The sequence below is a fragment of the Halyomorpha halys genome, unplaced genomic scaffold, assembly GCF_000696795.3.
Source record: "Halyomorpha halys isolate HHAL.00 unplaced genomic scaffold, Hhal_1.1 Scaffold811.1, whole genome shotgun sequence".
Taxonomy (NCBI): domain Eukaryota; kingdom Metazoa; phylum Arthropoda; class Insecta; order Hemiptera; family Pentatomidae; genus Halyomorpha; species Halyomorpha halys.
In genome coordinates, this window is record NW_027116337.1 from 73,966 (window position 1) to 93,498 (window position 19,533).

The 19,533-nt window shown below is 26.9% G+C and overlaps 1 protein-coding gene across 8 annotated transcripts in view; it reads left to right on the forward strand.

The window, feature by feature from the left end:
- The window catches only part of Mf (myofilin), a 58,973-nt gene that overhangs the window by 23,214 nt on the left and 16,226 nt on the right, over positions 1-19,533 (forward strand). For 6 of the 8 annotated variants that reach the window (XM_014429595.2, XM_014429596.3, XM_014429594.3 and 3 more), the window contains exons 2-4: positions 14,005-14,138; positions 15,794-15,856; positions 16,761-17,006. In XM_014429595.2, the coding sequence (XP_014285081.1) occupies positions 14,045-14,138; positions 15,794-15,856; positions 16,761-17,006 (403 nt within the window). In that variant the 5' untranslated portion in view covers positions 14,005-14,044. The remainder of the gene's footprint in view (positions 1-14,004; positions 14,139-15,793; positions 15,857-16,760; positions 17,007-19,533) is intronic. The other 2 variants (XM_014429598.3, XM_024359763.2) reach the window with 1 other exon arrangement.

Sequence of the window (19,533 nt, forward strand, 5' to 3'; positions counted from 1 at the left end):
ATATATGATAGCTTAGTATCCTTTCTGAATGGAGACATAAGTGGTGAACGCCCAAGAGGTGTTGCGTAAGTTCGCAGGGGGTCCAAAAATAACAGACGACTCAGGGGTTGGTACGCCAGATGACCTAGTTCTGTTTTTATAATTCGGCAACACCTCATAAGGTCTCGATGCGACGTCGGGGTATGGGTTATTAATAATTTGTATAATTAAACCTCCGGATGAAATAAATAAATATTCAATGTCAGTATAGAGAAGAGAAAAAGGATAACGGAAAGCAACACTAAATTAGTTAATTGTAAATGGTAGTTCATCGGATCAATTTAAAAGATCAAACCACAAAAAACTAATTAATCACATGGTTAATAAATTATTTCGTGGATGGATAATTATACACTTTATTTGTCTATTCAATTTTTTTCAAAATCGAATTACTAACTTGTTCGAAACATAATCCCTCGAAATCGTGTACGTGCATATTTTTAGTTTATAGATGATTTGTTTCTATTTTATTCGACTATTAGACACAGCCATTATGTTGGGACTACTTTATCATGGAGCAATAATTGTGCAAAATAATATTTAATTTTATCTGTTCGTTTAAAATATTGATGAAATTAGACAATTAATCTACAATGGAATCAAAAGAAAAAAGACGATCAAGAGTAATATTTTTATTTTAGTTTGAAATCAGTTGAATTTATATTAATTTCTTTTTGAAGGCAATGTTACATCTTGTGTATGACAGCCTGTAATAATTATTATATTTATCATTACTGAAAAAATATTATGGAAAACAATGTATTTACTGTTTGTCTAACATTTTACATATTATAATTTAAAAATCTTATAACGAAATTTTAGTTATGTTTTGTGTTTATCCATAAGTTCAAAATATCAAACAGTAATGACAACGAGCGAATACATTGTTCAAGTATAAAATTGTTTTGTTACAATAAATATTTTCATTTTATAAATCACAAGCACTGGGGAGAAATTAATATATTTAATTAAATTGAAATAAAAAGTTACAGTTGTTTTGGTTTGTTAAATTTAAGGGTAAAAATACTTTTCTGTCAGGAACGTGAAGTAAAGAAAGAAGTATTTATTTCGAAACTCAAAATCCAATTTAAGTAAATTAAATTAACTATGAAAAATACTGTTTTAATAAATTTATTTTAAAATCAAATTTTTTTTATTGTGCATTTATCAAATAAAGAGGCTAAAAACGAGAATATACATTATTTTTTATTGATTTTGGAGAATCACTATTACATATCTTATTTAATTCTTCAAAATACAGCTCCTATTGAATCTTGATATACTGTTTCAGTTTTTTTTTTTATTCAAGAAAAATATTAGTTATTGCCTGTTATATGTTTTGGTATTCAATGGAAATTATGCAAAAATTAATCAGAATAAAAAGTATTTTCATTATTGATTAAATTATTATATACCAAAAAATATTATATTATCACATGATTATATTATAATAAGTGATAAAATTAATTATGTAGAATTTTTTTTTATTAAAATAAACAGTAAAGATGATTTTTTCTAACCACAGCTTAACGTAGTTTGGATGGTAACAGATAATTAATACACGTTCTGATTGAATTTTGTAAGCATGTTAAATTAAATTAAAATATTACAAATGTTTATATATATAAATTAAAACAAATAATGACAAATAAAGTTAACTAATCTAAAAATTATAATGTAATAAATTCGAAAAAATATTTAAAAAATTTAAATATCATATAATTTTATACTTGAGGAATTAATATGGTTTTGTTAAATATAGTCAAAGATAAATTAAGATTTATTTATGAGAATAAACAAAACTTTATACAACAAATATATTATCATAAGGTATAATTTCAATATACCTTTAATATATAATTAATTGTTATGCCATTGATGTTATTTAAAATATATATTAAGTAAGAAATCATTGAATATAGATTATTTTAAAACATAAAAATCTGTAATTAATCATTAGTAAATAATAAAAATTATTGAATATTTATGAATGACTTTCCAGGTTTGTAACATTTGCTTTGTAATTATTACAAGTTTGTTGTTATATTTCTGAATTTATTTAACGTTTAATGTTTCGTTTTTTAAATTTCACTAACTGATTACAACAAAACATGTTTACCATAAAAAGAATCTTAATGCCACGTAAATAATGGCATTTCAGCCAAAATATAGTTAAGGATAAATTAATAAATATAATCACCTTTAAAAATAAATAAAAATAGAGTGTAATAACTTACAATTCAAAACAAAAGATATGTAAATTTTATCAGCAAGAAGAACAGTTTTAGTATTTTTCCTGTTCTTTTTTTTTATTTCTACTTATTCTTTCAGTCGAAGTTTAATTCATCTTTTATTAGACTTAGGTCTTTGAGAATATGAAGTTGATACTGAATCAAAATAGGATTTAACTTTAATAAATAGTAAAAGAGTAGTTTTTCATATATAGTATGGTATTGGGTTCATAATTTTTTTTATTCAGATCATCACCCGCGACAAGGGTAATCGTAAAATGAAAGATATAAAAAGGAATAAAATCCTTTATAGTGTATTGAAAGTTCATTAAAAATTTTTAAAACGTAAATAAAAATTCTATACTGTTACTTCATAATCAAAATGTGTTCATAAATTGTCCTTAACTAGTACATTCGTCGTTTTAAATCGCAATTAACGAGTATTTCAACCCTTCATAAAAATATTTATAAGTCCACTATAGAATTAATCAGTTATGACGCAAACAAAATAAACAGTTTAATAACAATAAACTTACCATCGTTATTTGTTAATTTTCAACGTATTTTATTTTTAAAAAACACGAATCTAACAATAATTAAAAATATATAAAATCTATCGTATAAATATATATAATAGCATTAAACTATTTTAGGTACAATCATAGAGTGCGATTAAGGAGGCATTGTGATCGATCTAATCGGTCATAATCGATAGGCTGGGCAGTAAAAAAAAAAATGGCGGGCACAGGGCTATGACTATTTATGTCAGTGCTAAATAGAGGCTCACCCTGGTATCGGGTATCTTAACTATTATTAGTAGCAAGATCCTCCTGTGGCCTTCCATTATATTTGGGGTAGTTTGTTCTTGATGATAGTCGCTACTTTCATCGTCAAGATGTCTATGGTTTCATAATCATGTAAATACAACAATGGATACAAATAAGTTAGCACTTAACCTAAATGTTATTGCTTATAACAGCCAATTTATTAAAATGTATTTATACTTCGCTTGTGAGTGGGGACTTGGATTGATAATTTTGAAATAGGAAATTCAGAATTAGGAGACCGTCTGAGTGTTCAAATTGAACTCTATACACAAATCTGACTTTATTCTTAAAAACTAATAAAAGATGAACACTCATAAAACTATAATAAAAAAGAAGAAAAAAAAAGAGTCAATAGAGATTTCAAGAAAATAAAAAATTAACTCAATCAATTAATTTTCTACTTTGTTGATATTGTTTCAACACAATTTACGCAACGTTAATTGATAATTTTGGCATTCAATCTTTAAAGAAGTCAGACAAATATGAGTCGAATATATTACATGAGAACTTTCATTTTCAAAATAATCCAATTTTATATAATAGAAATTCCCAAATAAAAAAATTTTTAAACAAAAACACGAATCTAATAACAATTAAAAATATATATAATGCATTGAATAAATATATGTTATAGCATTAAATTATTTTATATACAATTATAAATTGCAATTAAGGAGGCATTGCGATGGATCTAATTGGCTATAATTGATAGTCTGGTAAATAAAAGTTGAAAGTCGTTTCAAAGAACTATGTTTAATAATCATTAATTATGATGGCAAAGAAAAACATAATATATTATATTATCTATTCACATCGTAAAACTCAAAATAGAACAAATGTAGCAAAATAATTTTATGATTCTTAATTAAAAAAAAAAATTCTTCAATATCAAAAATCTATATCCTCGTAAACTTATTCCATCCCATTTTACCACGATCTTCCATGTGGCTCAGAAAGAAAATACTATTGTCCTAAAAGTTATCTAAATATTAAACAATTTCAATAAATAATTGTAAATATAACTGTATTATTTGGAATTGAGATTTTCAGTGATTTTCAACACAGTGAAAATGAAACAATGAAAAATTTAGACAAAGAAAAAATAAACTGCGATCAGTTCTGTAATGTCGGCATGGGCCCATTTGAAACAATGCCCGTAGCAGCTTCAGGTTTAAAAGTATCTAATTTATCAGATGTTGACCCATGTCCAAACTCTATTTCTGTCACGTAAAATAATTAAAAATCTCGAACCTTGAAAATGGCATTTGAAATATATTTTTATTCTTTACGGAATCAATTATTTTGCAATTGTGACAATAAATAAGAATAATTAAATGATGTCTTAAATATACTCAATTTCGTTGATCTCTATCAAACAGAGATCTAAGTTACATAAATGGGCATATATCACACCCTTAATGGAATACTAACATTAAAAAAAAATTAATAAATAAAAAATAAAAGGAAGGTTTAAAAATTTAAATAATTTCTTCTTTCTTTTAAATTTTTATCATTATCTATGTTTCATATTTTATGAAACACTGAGGTAGATGAATAATGCATCATTATGAATTTCGTATACTTAAATTGAATAAAAAAAACTCGAAACAAGTTATTTTTTATTCTAATGATAAGATATCTGAGCTTCCATTTTCTCAAAAATTGATCTTTATAATTTATAAATGGTAATTAAAAAAATAAATGAAATACTTCTTTTTTTATTTATGCAGGACAAATTTTATAATCAATTAGTACATTTCAAATGAACAATAAGTTTAAACGAATTAAGCCAGAAAAACGAATATTGTAATGTGAATAAATTATATTTTTACATTTGAGTGAACAGTCCCTTTTTTGCTATCCTAACATTATTTCTAAATTTGATTTAATTTCTATGGGTTATGTAATACTTATTATAAGAAAATTTATGACTGTAGAAAATAAGATTTCTTTTTGTCATATTTTTTGAAAAATAGTTTTTTTCACTCGACAGCAGTACAGTTTTACTCTTACCATATATAATCTGCGAAACAGGAGCTTATTCTAAACACTATTTTACAAATAAAATTATCAATTTTATAATAAAAAGAAAATAAATTATGAGAAAAACATGAAAAGTGAAATGAAAAACATCAATTAACATTTTTACTAAAATTAGATTTCAACACTGAAGGCTAGATTAGTCAGAAATAGAAAGAAAAACCTTCGTCTTCGAAAAAATATAAATTGATCACATTTACCAGACGATACAGCTACTGAATGCTTTAATAAAAATATTACTGAAGAATCAACAAAATTACTTAGTAAACAATAATTATAAAGTAGAATAGTTTTTGAAACTTTAACAAAAAATATAATACATTACATTGAAATATACAAGCGACTTTATGCATTATATCTTGAAATAAGTACCATAGTCTATAGAGCCCAATGGAAAGATAAGACGAGTAACTGAATAAACCGAATTTTTAATCAAAGATAAATAATTATATAAAATCGTTAAAGTAGATGGGGGCAATACAATATTTATAATTAGAGCATTAAAAAGAAAGAATTATTTAATGCGTTTTGTTCATTATTTTGTAGTAGATTTATTATTTTTACATTCAATACGCGGAGTATGAAATTGATCATAATTAAACTAAACCCTTGTTAATGAACTCAGTTCCATCAAAGTTCCGTAGTTCTTGAGTGATCGGTAAATTTCAGCGTTTTTCTACAAAATAGTAAAACGAAAAATAACTATGATAGTAATAATAACATTTATAATGAACAAATATTATCGATTTCATCTGATTCTATCAAATATTGTTTTTGATTTAGTACGAGTATAATGTTTATTTGAAGATTCCATAGAGCTCTGAAATATTCTTCCTCCTCTAACAGCGAGGTTCTACTTAGAATTTGAAAATATTTTTTTTTTTTATTAAAGTTTCATTTCTATTGAAAATGTAACAAATAAAACATAAAAGCACTTTACCTATATAATGTGATTTGAAAAAAGTCATAAGAGTTAAAATAAACAAAATCTAAAAATAGATTAAATAGTTGAACGGAATTTTTTAACTACGTAGAACATCTGAGTTGTTTATCCTCGCTACATTCCTTTCGAAGCAGAAATGTAAAGGATTGTGTATTTTTAGCCTATGTTTAAACGATTTTCTCCTACGCTGCTTGAAACGAGCAGGGTAGTTTTAACATTCCGCACACTGTTTGTAATACTTCATCACGTCCAAGAAATAAAAAGTTGGATTTTATTTTAGTAAACATATATGGGTTTCATATAAACGGAAGATTTAGGGAAAATATGCAAACAGTTGAACTAATGAAAAGTTCTCCTAAAAAGAAACAAATCATTTTTACCAATTTATTTTTTAAATTTTAATAACCATCTTTTATAAATGTATTCAATGACTAAGGATTTTTGACAAAACTTTAAAATAAAGTTAGTTATAAAAGTAGTTTTTTTTAAAATAAATTAAGCTTGGAGATGATATTAGCGATAGAATTGTAGAAATTTCAGACTAAAACTTGTTGAAAATATGAATGGTTCAATAATTCGTATCATAAATTTTTATAATTAAATTCTTATAAGTCTCATAATAAAGTTTGTCATGTATAGTAAATCAGACTATATGATATGATTTGAGTTAAGTTAAATATAGGTTTGGATAAACTCAGTTTATCATTATACAGAATTTAAACGTAATTGAAAAAAATTTTTTTTTTTTTAAACAACTTATTGAAGATTCCGCACTTAAGGAAAAGACTGTTTAATTTCCATAATTTATATTATTGAAATTTAAAAATCAATAATAATTTTAAATATAGTATTATTAGTAGTAATTTTTTATTGAAATTTACAACTGTATATTACATAATACATTCAGTAAATGTAGTCGTTTTAATTTTAAATGTAATAATCAGGAAATGGATTTATAAGTCATAAAAAAGTCAAATCTAACAACAACATAGAAATAAAAATTCAACTTAAAAAGTAATAATATTTACGAAATTGAGCACACAGCATTTTAATTTGTAAAAAAATAATTTAAAAAAGAAAAAACTACATATTTTTTTAATAGTTATTTTGATTCGTCATCTTCATCAATAAATTTTATAGTGAGAGGTATCTTTAAATTAGGAAAAAAATAAATCATCAATGATTGTTTCACAAAACCTACTTTTATCGACCTAACGATCGTTTAATGAAAATTTAAAGACTGGGTAATCTATTTTGTAGATTGGAATAACCGCTTTTACAGAAACCTGGCATAAATCGATAAATAAAATTTACTTATTGTAGTAGCAGGTATCAAAGATTAGTTTTTAACATACTTTTCACCTTATTTCTTGTGTGTTCGATCATTTTCATAAATTATGATATTAAAGAACGTTAGTATGTTAAAGATTTCTTTTCTACACAAAATAACACAAATAATATAATAGTTAAACACATTTAAACAGTTCTATAAATGTCCTCCAACGTATTTGGCCGCTAATGTTTTTGCAATGAACTTTATTTTAGGCATCATTATTGGGGCAAATGATAAGATTTAAGAAAAGAAAATAAAGAAGTGGAAAAGAAATTTTTGTTGGAACTTAAATCTGACTGTATGTATGAAAGAAACCATTAGGAACCATTGAACTCACAGAAAAGTAATGAAGCACGGAACTTTATTGAAATTGTTAACTTTCGTAAATATGTTTATTTTAGGCTTTCCGGAAATTAATTGAGAACAATATTGTATAAATTTATATTTTTTACTGATTTACAAAAACGACGAACGATATGAAAAGAGAGATATGTGCTTATAAGAAAGGATGTAAAAACGGTAAAAACTTTTATAAATGTGATAAGTGAAATAGAATAAAATATGTATCTAAAAGAAAAATAATTAAAAACAGTGAAATATTAAAAAAATTATAAAATGAAATTGTTAAAAATATCGCGATATGTTCCTAGACATGAACATGCTTAGACATATGTTCCTAGACATAAACATGCTTATTAAAGTTGTAGAAAAAATATGCAAAAACAAAAATCCCGTCTCTAGTAAAAGTGATAAGGAGCGAGATAAGACACGTTGTGATTACTTAACCATATTGCTGGTATAGTTTATCGCTACCCCGTTCCTGATAGTCTAATTTTTGGTAGTTCCTTTTTAACTCGAGAAACGTCATCTGTTCTCAAAGCAGTTTTCCCAAAACCAATAATATAATAATAAAATCTCTAACTATAACCAATATAATCCCTAATATCCTGTAATATTAAATATCGTTCCATAATATTAAACAAATATCTTAAATAATCATGCCTAATTACTAAAAATAATGGACGAGGAACCGAATAATTTAATTAGGCTCGTATGTAGACACCATGTTACTGTGTGCTGCCACCCTTATGCCTGTACATTACTAATTAAATTATTCAACTGGTTGAGATATTTAATAAGATTAATGAACTCAAAATATTTTTTTAAAAAAGAAGAATTATTTGCATATATTGCGTTACCATGCATTAATAACCATGGAAAAGAGTGTAGAGGATTGATCAAGGTATATTTACATTGATCGATCATCAACATTCTTTTTATTAATCTTACACATTATTATTATATATGTAGGTTGGTCGAGTTGAATAGTTTATTCTTGCAATATACGTTTGTATACCCATTTCGAAAATGTGAATTCGTGTTTAGTGTGATATTTATTTTTAAAAAAATGTGATATTATTTCGCAATAGGTTGGTTTGTAGAGATGGTTGGAAGTTTCTAAATTGGAAAAAAAAAGAGCAATGTTACGGGTTTTTTGTTTCAGAAATAGTGGTTTTACTTTACTAATTTTACTGGGTTTAATTTACTGTGGACAAGAAATGTTTATAATTACCTAATACACCTGAAGAATTTGAGATATCTGGTATATAAAATCAATGCAAAGATTCTAATGACTTGTATTCTGCCATTCTTGGTTATATTGTACTAACTAAATTTTGATCACTTTGAAAACGTGAAGTTGCATATATTTGTGAGTCTCAGAACTTTTGGTCAGTACTAATTTCAAAAATTTTAAGTAACAATTATCAAGCTATTTACAATGAAGATGAGTTCTTTAAACTTAGTAAAATAAATGAAATACGTAATGGTATTCAAATATTTGAAGAAGAAAAAAACACAATTTAACTAAGCAGGGCAGTACTGTTAAAAGCTAAGGTGTTTCGGAAACCGATGTTATTTATCTTGTTCATTTCTAGTATCATATCTTCTCTAAATAAATATGGAAATACTTTGTGTGAATATTTTTAAACGCAAATTATACGAAAAAATAAAATAATCAAAGTCAGAAAAGATATTTTTGAAGAATAAGTCTAAAAATTTGTGTGCATTTTAGCCTCTACACCCCTTTAAAGCTAACAAAATCAGTATCCAACATGTTCGTATTTGTCTTAACAAAATTCATAATATTGGCTGTACGTATTTTTTCTTTGGATGTGGTTTTACTTTGTACAGTTTGTTACTTCCTTGAAATACCGAGGACCAATTGATACTGTTGATTCGGCCTAGCTGGGAACTGTTCCAAGTTTAGAGGTTCTACACCTGCCAGGTTCTGCTACCCACCAAGCCCAAATGTTTTATATTTGATGGACTGAGCCTCTTGATATTTTGCATTTATGTATATGTTTTTTTCTTCCAGTAATAATGCGAATGGTTGGAACAGGAGTACATAAAAGAATAACAAAAAACGTAGAAATTCTATTCTTTTTCTTGGCTCCTGAACCAAAACGTTTGCTGCAATAAGGCTGTTTAAACCAATAAGGTTTGCGCTATATATTTATTTTGGTACATAAATAAATGAAATATTTAAAGTAAATTTATATTGTTACGAAATAGTGTCAAGTAATTATTAACAGCTTTGTAATTTTCTTAAATTAATTTTTTTTATTATGGAGTTGTCGTTTCGTAGGTAGTCTTAAGTGTCTCTTTTCAGAAAGTTGAATAGTTTAAAAATCATTCTCATATTCCGGTATAAATTCTGCTTTTCATTTGTTATTTTGTGTCATTATTATTTTTATTTAATTAAGTTTATTTAAATACGAACTGATTTGAGTATGTAATTATTAAAATGTGCTTAGTTCGAATATGAGAAAACAAAGCGAGATTTTGGTTTTATACACTCGTATAATTCATTTGCCGTTACTGGTCCCACGACGCAAAGTAAATGTTAATTACTTCAATCTCTTCGAATACGTTACTAAGATTATAGAAAAAAGTGAAGTTAATAACATCCAAGCATTTTAAAATTGCTACGTTATTGTTTGATACCATTGAATAAGATATTTATTTATGGCAACGTTTTACATAAGATGCCCTAAACTTCTAAAAATGGACATGATCTGTTGCTTCGAGCCATAAACATTAAGTATTAGCAACTACCATGATCTAGAATACACATCAAATATTTAAAGATATGAATCTTAGTGATTATGACAATAAAGAAGTTAGTACAAAAATGATTTTTAAAAATCAATAAACTCTGTTGTCGATAAAAAATTATGTAATAAAAAGTCTCTTATGTTACCTTGCAATAGTAACAAGTGAAATGGACGATTATGTTAATGGGAATATGTTGGATGTTAAAAGTCAAGACCCACAAAAGCCTTTCTCTAATATCAGTTCAATCCACAAACAAATTGACAATTTTTCACTCAATTTGAAAAGGCTTTGAAATTGTAATAATTCTTAAAAATCCCCGAAAAAAACGCGAGAAAATGGTGGGGTGGGAGAAAAAATAAACTCCAAATGGAAGACATAATTTATCTACAGTATATTTAACATTATAGTTATTGGTATGAAACAAATAAATAACCCTAGTAACAGTGCCATCCTTTATATTTTTTAAAAACAGATCAAAAATTATTTAACTGTTTCATTAACTAAACCCCTGAAAAAAGTAGTGGACAAGAGGAAAAAGTTAAAACCTCTAAAAGAACGTCTCTAACACGAACATAAGCTAGGATACCTAGTTTGGGAATCATTAAACTAGTAATCAATCAATAAATTATTAATGAACTCGGAATATGATTTTTCCGCAGCTTTTCGATAATTCCACACATACATCGCTAAACTAGAAACCGAACCATGTGCGTGGCCCACTCTCACCTCGACTTGAAGGAAATATTCTCCTTCCTCCCTCCCCCCCCCCAGAAATATTGGAAAATTAAGTTGCTTAAAAGTACATTTTGAGGGACTTTTATTAAGCATTTGCCTGTTTAAACCATTCAGCTAACACCCAAGTATCAGGGAGTATAATTAGATAAATAGTTCTAAAAATAAATTCTACAAAAATATGTTTTGTAGGATTCCTCAACCAACATTTGATCTATTCCCCATTGTTCTAACTCAATTCGAAAGGATTGTAGAGATTACGGAAACCTTAAAATGTTCTGAAATGCAAAATATTATTTCCACGAAAATAATGGACTTTTTGGTGTATCAGAAGGGGGGAGTGAGCGTTGATTTTGATCCGTTCCATCAGCCTTAGGGATTATAACAGATATAAAATGCAACTCCTCTAATGACCTTTGATCTGATGCAGAAGGCTGTTATTTTCGGGTAAATATGACAAATACTTCAGAAGCAAAAAAGAAATATTTACTTTATTTAATCCGTTGTCAACATAAGCGTCGTTTTTATATTTGTTCGTCACTGATTATAAGGCAGTTCACCCTTCTCGGGAAGAATTGCTTGGAGTAATACTATTATATCAACCGATTTTGAAACATATGAATAAGAAATGGATATAAAAAATTATCTGATTATATAAACTATGTTTTATTTACCAGGAGTGGGGTAGCTCAGTGAGGAAGGCAATGTGGTGCCAACTCCAAGAAACATGGTTCAAATCCGGCTGTGGTAGAAAATGGTTTATTCTGTTACTGTAGCTATGAGTTAACCTTGTGGGTTCGGGAGCCCTTAATAGAGAAAAAATGTGTTGGTTGAGTGTGATCATGAAAAAATCACCTCCTTGTACAACCGTTGCTCAAGAAACAGTATTTCCCTACAAAGTACTGAACTCCTGGTGGTTTGTTCTCTTAATGGTTTGTTGCGGTACACATTTTAATATGTTTTAATAATAATTTATTGATCCATTATTAAATCGCAAATTTTACAATATATATGAATAGTTGAGAGAAAAGATTTGGTGTAAATAATTCTTAGTTTGTAAGTCAAAATTAGTTTTTATAAAAAAAAAAAATTAATTAATTAATGACTGAGTTCAATTACTTAAAATGCTTTTCAGTGGTTGGTATAAGGCTGACTAGTTATAACAGAAAAACACTGATACGTTTATAGAACTTCTCCTAAAGTTTTGAATTCCTCAAAGCTAGAGCTTTGACCAATACCACTGTTGCACCCAATGGCTAAAATATTCTCGCTGGATGATTAGACCACCCAACGAAGGAAGCAACCGATATCACGGCAGAGGAAACTGTTAAGACGGTTCCATAATTAGAAGGGTAGGCAGAGGTCCCCAAATGTGCCAAGGGCGCTAGGGGAATGTCAGAGAATATTTTTGTTGTACTGGCAATACAAGGACTGTGAGAACACTCGAAACCGGGTTGGCCGTGGATCATCGCCACCTTTTGAGCAGGTTCAAGGTTCAATCATACTAAGGATATTTCAACAACCTGCTTCGTATCTCGTTTCATACGTGATTTTTCAAAGAGAATCTGTCCTCTCCTTGTATTTTTTTTTCTCTGCGGGGGAGTGAATCGTGATTCGAAAATAAAATATCTTGCTGAATCCTAAAAATATATAAAACATTTCTTCAACCTAGGGCGATTCGTCATTCGGATATATTCCCGTTCCTTGCCAAGAACAGTAATCCGCCGTTTTTAATACCATGACGTAACACAAATGTCATCCCTTGGGTTTAAAAAGTTCGTAATAGATGATAACATAGTAATAATTCCTTTCAACTTAAAAAATCATGATTCAATAGGGAAAATAATTCAGCGGAAGTACTAAATTTACAAAATTATCTAAATTTAGATTAGCTTTTAACATTTTATCATCTCTCAAAATGAATAACTAGAGCATTTTTTTTTTTTTTCCTATTTTTAGATTTGATTAATTGAACTTTCAGTTGTACAAAATTGAAAGAAATAAAACTGATTTTTAAAAACACCAGTAATATTATCACATTTGAATTCTTTTGTCAGTTATATTTGATGGATAGTTCTATAAATTAAACAAATAAATAAAAAAAAAAAAACAGTGCATCAATATCTGTTCAATAGAACTATAGAAAAGTTTTATCTTCGATCAAATGATATTGTAGAGGTCCAGCCCAATAATTCTTTTATTAACACTTTTCATGACACAGAGACAAGGGTGGGATACCATTTATGTATTGGTTATTCAAATCTTAAAAATTTTTTAAGAGTTGATGAACAAATAATCGATTTTTGAATCTATATTTTATAAATGGTACACTGTTATGACAAGAAACCCTTTTTTGAATGTTATAAATAATCACTAAGTATAGAGATTTAAGGAAACCTCCCGTGATTGAAAAAGAAGGCAGATTCTACAGCTTTGTTTTAAAAATTTTGTTTTCTTTTTTTAATTAAAAAAATATATTTCTTATTAATCTAATTGTGTAAAAAAAGTAATGTTATACTTAATTTAGAAAGAACGAATACAAGGATGAATCTTTCTATAAAATCTACAGAAATTAAACTAAACTTTTTTTCCAAAGGCTGTTTATTTCAACTAAAATAAAGAAAAAAATTATTTCTTATTTGATTTTTTTTTCAATCTAGAAATGAAATCTGTTGACTTTCTTTTGAACTAACTACAGTTAAATTGGATTTTTTATTTATTCGATTTTTTTTTTTATTACAGAAATTAGGTAAACGAGAGATCCTTCGAAACATCAGTCAACATGCTTCTCCACAATCATCTTGATATGATAGGGCGGAATGAACCAATCCAGAGGAAAGCCAAATTCTGGCAATCCTACGTCAGGGCTCTCAAAGGTAATTAAAAAAGTATATATAATTTATGATCGATTAACATCTTAATGAAACAAATAATAAATATAGGGCTGGTGGGACTTTTTGAGAACTTACAACTAAAGGATAACTATCAATAAAAATATTTCGCCAATAAATCATATCATACAAATTTTCGAACTGTTGAGAAATTAATTTAAACTTAAATAATGAAAAAAGAATGATAAATAAGAAGCATACCCTTTAAACTCAGGAGTGTTTGATTCAAAACAAAAATGTATTCTTCAACACCTATTGTTTTCCAAAATATAATAAGCTTTTGATGACTTTTTTGTTTTTTATCTACAGTAGTATTAGGCAATGTTGTTTTTCTAAACCAAAAAATCTCTTTTAAAATCAACAGTTGTTATTTTCGAACTTATATTAAGTCATACCTAAACCTAATAACTTTAATTGATACAATAAGACTCTTAATGATTGAAATGGTCATGTAAAATTGTTGGGGTTAGTAACAAATCCTTAAATAAGATAATTAGCAATGTACAGAAAGACAACCTTTTAAAGGATAGACTAAAATGTTGATGGGAGAATTACATTTAATTGATCTAGAAGATTTAGGTTCAGTTGAGAGAAGCTTGTAAGGCTTGTTGGTGATATTAGCATTGAATGTTAACTGTTCGTTACGCCTTTTTATTATTATTATTGTATTAACTTACATTGTAATTATAGATATAAATTTATTTAATCATATTTAAAAAATCTCACTTTAAAAGAACAGTGATTTAAGAAAAAAAAATTCAATAATTGTTGTATTTTGTTCCTGCTTATTACATTAATTTAAAAATGATAGGTAAGCATTATATTTCTCGAATTTCATTAGTGGTTATTACTTGGATTATTTAAAAGTAAATTTATAGCATCCCACTTTTCAAAAATTTTATTACACATTCCAACTTTTTCTGTTACTTTTGGCTGCCTCCTTTGAAAGTTTTTATAAAATATAAAAGTTAATTCTACAATACTTTCAACGTTACAAAAATCAATGATGTTTTTTAAGCATAGTTTGTTTCTAATTGAGAACTTATAATTTGATTTTTAATTATCACTAATATTAAATTATGCATAGACTTAGAACTATGAGTTCTTCTCAAACTCATGTTTTCAAATGAAAAATAAATGCTTGAAAAATTAAAAGCCTTAAGTGCAACATTCACTTCTAGGTTTTAAATATTAGTTTTGTAGCCATATTTATGTGTTGTATAGATTTTAATATACTCATCAACATTCATTTATTTGAAGTTTTAATAATTTTCCTAAATCTTTAATTTAAAAATGATAATTATGAATTAAGATAAGTTACACATATAATACTAAGACAATACTATCAATATATACTTTTTTCTGTAATAAGTATGAAGTTTATATGAAAAACATGGGTTTTGGAAAACCGTAATAGTAAGTTAACATTAATTTTTTTTTTATGATATGGTAATATTTCGTTATTATTTAGGCCTTTTTATGAGCATATATCATTCTTTGTTTGATTCCTGACTTAATGATTTTTAGTAAACATGTTTTTATATATTTTATAATTCTTTGAATAGGTTATTATATTATTTGAAACAAAGGAGGATCTGCTAAACCATTGAGTTAAAATATGAATTTAATATCGATTTCAGGGCCAAAGTACCCTCTGAGTGAACGAAAAGTCTGTTTCTCCCAAAGTGGTGCACACTCGATAAGTAAAATATACAATTCAAAAACAAAAAAAGATTGTTTAAGTTAGCATGTCTCAATGTTCGAATTCCTTATAAAGAAAAAAAAAAAAGCATTCAATCTACCAAATATCCAAAAAAAAATTATCTTTTATATTGTTTCTAGTTCTAGTCCATGTGGCTTTTCCCTTGATAATTATGAATTTTTATTGTTCATCACATTCCTGATCCCATTCCTATCCCAAAAATGATCTCTCAAGCATGGAAATTTTGAGATCCTTTAAAAAAAAAAAAAAAATTAAGAACGAAATTGAAACATCAATACAATTTTAATAATTAAAAATAATATAATTTTTTTTTAACGATGAGCATGCAACCAAGAGATAAATATGCCTAAATCATTAGTAAAACATATTAAATTCGAGAAAAGTGCAGAAGTATATTATGAAAAAACAAACTATTCATTGATAGAAATGAATAAAATATATTTATTTTTAATGAAAAATAAATCAGAAATATCACACTCAATTTTTCTACACTACTTATGTTAGTAGACATTTTTATCACAAACATTTTTTTTTTAAAAGATTGGCTTCAAAAATTATATTTAGTGATAAAATGTATTTACTATTATTCTATGATTAAACTAATAGATAAAGATTATACAAGGTGGAACAAAAATTCAGAAACATTTTTTATATGATAAGAAACTATATTTGCTTAACATCATTTGTGTTAAGATCCAAAAAAATTTCAAATAAATTTATAATTTATTTAAAGACAAAATTTGTGAATAAACCCAATGCATTTGTTTTCAATATTTTAAACCTGATTGCGAAATGTGTGCATGTTCTTAGTGTTAAATTATGTAATTTGTGTAACATGATGAATTATGTAAAATGAGATTTACTTATGGAAAACATGCCTACAGGTACTGACGACATCAGAGCTCCGGAGGCAAGCCACTACTCAAGGTACCCTTCACCAAGGGGTATCTTCCGTCCATTGGCTGAATTCCCAACATTCAAGTCAATTTTCGACGACCCAATTGCCCCATCTGACAGGATCTCCACCCCTGGCTATCGTTACCTCCCCATCTCCCGTGATACTTATGGCCTCTCCCCAAGGAACATCTACCCCCATCACTATAGCAGCCTCGACCGTGTCCCCCGTTACGGTAGGTACTAGAAGCCTCCTGCGGGAACCCCTACAATTTCTCATATTAATATAACTTTATATTACATTATTTATTTTAACAAATTGTGGGATATAAATTTTGGAGAGGCCAGAAAAGCGATGCCTACACAATAAGTAAACATCTCTTTTATTACCAACCTTGTGACGTCCCTCCCACTGCAATAGAGTTTGAAGGAGAAAGTATAATTATCCTTTCAATTTTGAAACAATCCAATACCATAGAAAACGAATATTTCGGTTGCAGTAGGGGCGTCACATGATTAAAAAAGTTTAAACAAAAGAAAAATTGTTGGTAGTAAGTCACCTTATCAAAACACTTTATGCTAGTCAAAGTTTGTTTTTGTTTCTTATTTGCTTTGTAATCCTTTTGCTATTAATGCTATTTATTTAAACAAAAATGGCTCCATGCTAAGAATGGGGCATCAAAATTTAGTTTTATAAAAAACTATTTAAAAAAAAATTATTTATATTTCAAATAAAACAATTGTATTTATTCTCTTATTTATTGTATTAAACATTATTGTAGTAAAAATAGAGTAATTTGAAAAGGAACAAGTTCTTTGTAAAATTTTATAATCAATCATGTTGTTATTTATATACATATATTTTTCGTTTTTCTATGGTCAATAAAAAGTTACCATTTAAAGACTGTGATTGGAGATTGCATTTTCTTTCTGTTACCTGCTAACCCCATAACATTAACTGGCATGGTCAATAGTCCAATTTTTAAGTTTTTATTAGAAATGTATTCGTGGAAGAGTGAAGAGAGTATTAAGTGAAAATTGTTAGCTTTTTAGAGTCCTTGATATAAATATCCCTGCATACTGTTCATGAGTAATATTCATATGCATTATCCTTGATCCTGAAATGCCTGTTTATCTATCACCGTCCAGCTCCATTTTTGCATTTTTATCCATTTAATTATTTTCTGTTACTTGTATTTGTCATTTAGTAATAAAATTGACCAAGTCAATTCATCTAACTGTTTCATATAATAATTTATACCATGATTAGAGATTTCATGACCGCCATGAAATCATTTCGAGAAATAGAAATAAGTAGATTTGAATTTCATATTTCCAAACCTCATCAAGCATGAAATGGTTGTAAATAGTGTGCTGCTTGGCAACAGCTGAATGCAAACATTTTGTAATCCGATGGAATGGAATTTAAGCTATATGCAAAGCTTAGAGATTATTATGCTGCTATGTAATTTATTATTTTTATGTATGACACTAAAGTCAAAGAAAAACATAAAGCATTATTTCAAGTATCTTCTATGTCAGTATAAATGTATTGTAATTACACGTAAATTGAAATTGCTTACCTTTGGTAAAAGCTGCCTTATATAATAACATTTTTCTTAAATAAATATTTTTAAATTTTAATAAATAGCTTTTAATCATAGAAGAGCTAAATTAGTTGTAAATTTTTAACGCTCTTCAAGTAGAAAAAAAATTATTTGATTCTAATTGAAGTTTTAAAAAAATATTTAAAGCAAGCCCAATTATATTTGAACTGAAATTAAATACTTCAAGGTACTTAACAAAAAAACAAATTTAAGAAGTGAAGAGATGGCAAGAACTCCTTCTGCATGATCTAAAAGTAGCTGGCTCTCAGCAAATTAATTTTATGGAATCAGGTTTGCTACAAATATTTCAATAATTATTTATTACAGATTATAATAGATTAACAAAGAAATTTCATTTATTTATATTTAATAACACAAATATACAAAAAGAAGCTTTTGAAAATGTGATTTGATAATTTTGGCTGATCTTTATTTTTTTTGAAGTTTTAAAACCGAAAATGATCTCTGTTTTCTTCCATCACATACAATTTTTTTTTTCCAATCCTTGGTATCAATGCACAAAAATCATGAAAATCTTTCATAGCACCTGCAGTACACAACCGATCAATTTCAAACTTTTACGGAACCATTAGGACATAAACATACACTACATGGCATAAATCGAATTCTACTAGGACAGTTTGAATCTGAGATAGAAGACAATGTATTTATTATTATCTGAATATGTTTGAATGATTCTTATAGGCATCATATCAAGCAACTTAAACTTTAGTGTTATGTTCAGGAAGAGAGAAAACCTGCTTATCCAGTGGTACCAAAACATTTGAATTTGATCATAGTATGCATGAGTAATAAAGGTTTCTAGTTGAATTGTATTGTTAATTTTATTTCCTGTATATTTGTTTAATTTACTGTTCTTTTTCTTTGAATAATTAATTAAAACTTCTTATTGTGCCATTTAATTGCATCAAATGAGGGGATGATGTACATTTCTTAGCAAAATAGTCAATAATTTGTAAGAATTATGGAATCAGAAAATTTATTAGATACCTAAATAATTATATGATCTTATTACAGATATTCTAATATCTTAGTTGCTTTTCTAATTTTTCCTCTATGTTGAAAAATATTTTCAAGAAGGCTTGAGGAAATGAAACCCTCAAGCAGAAATTTCCAACGAAAAGAAAAAATTGAA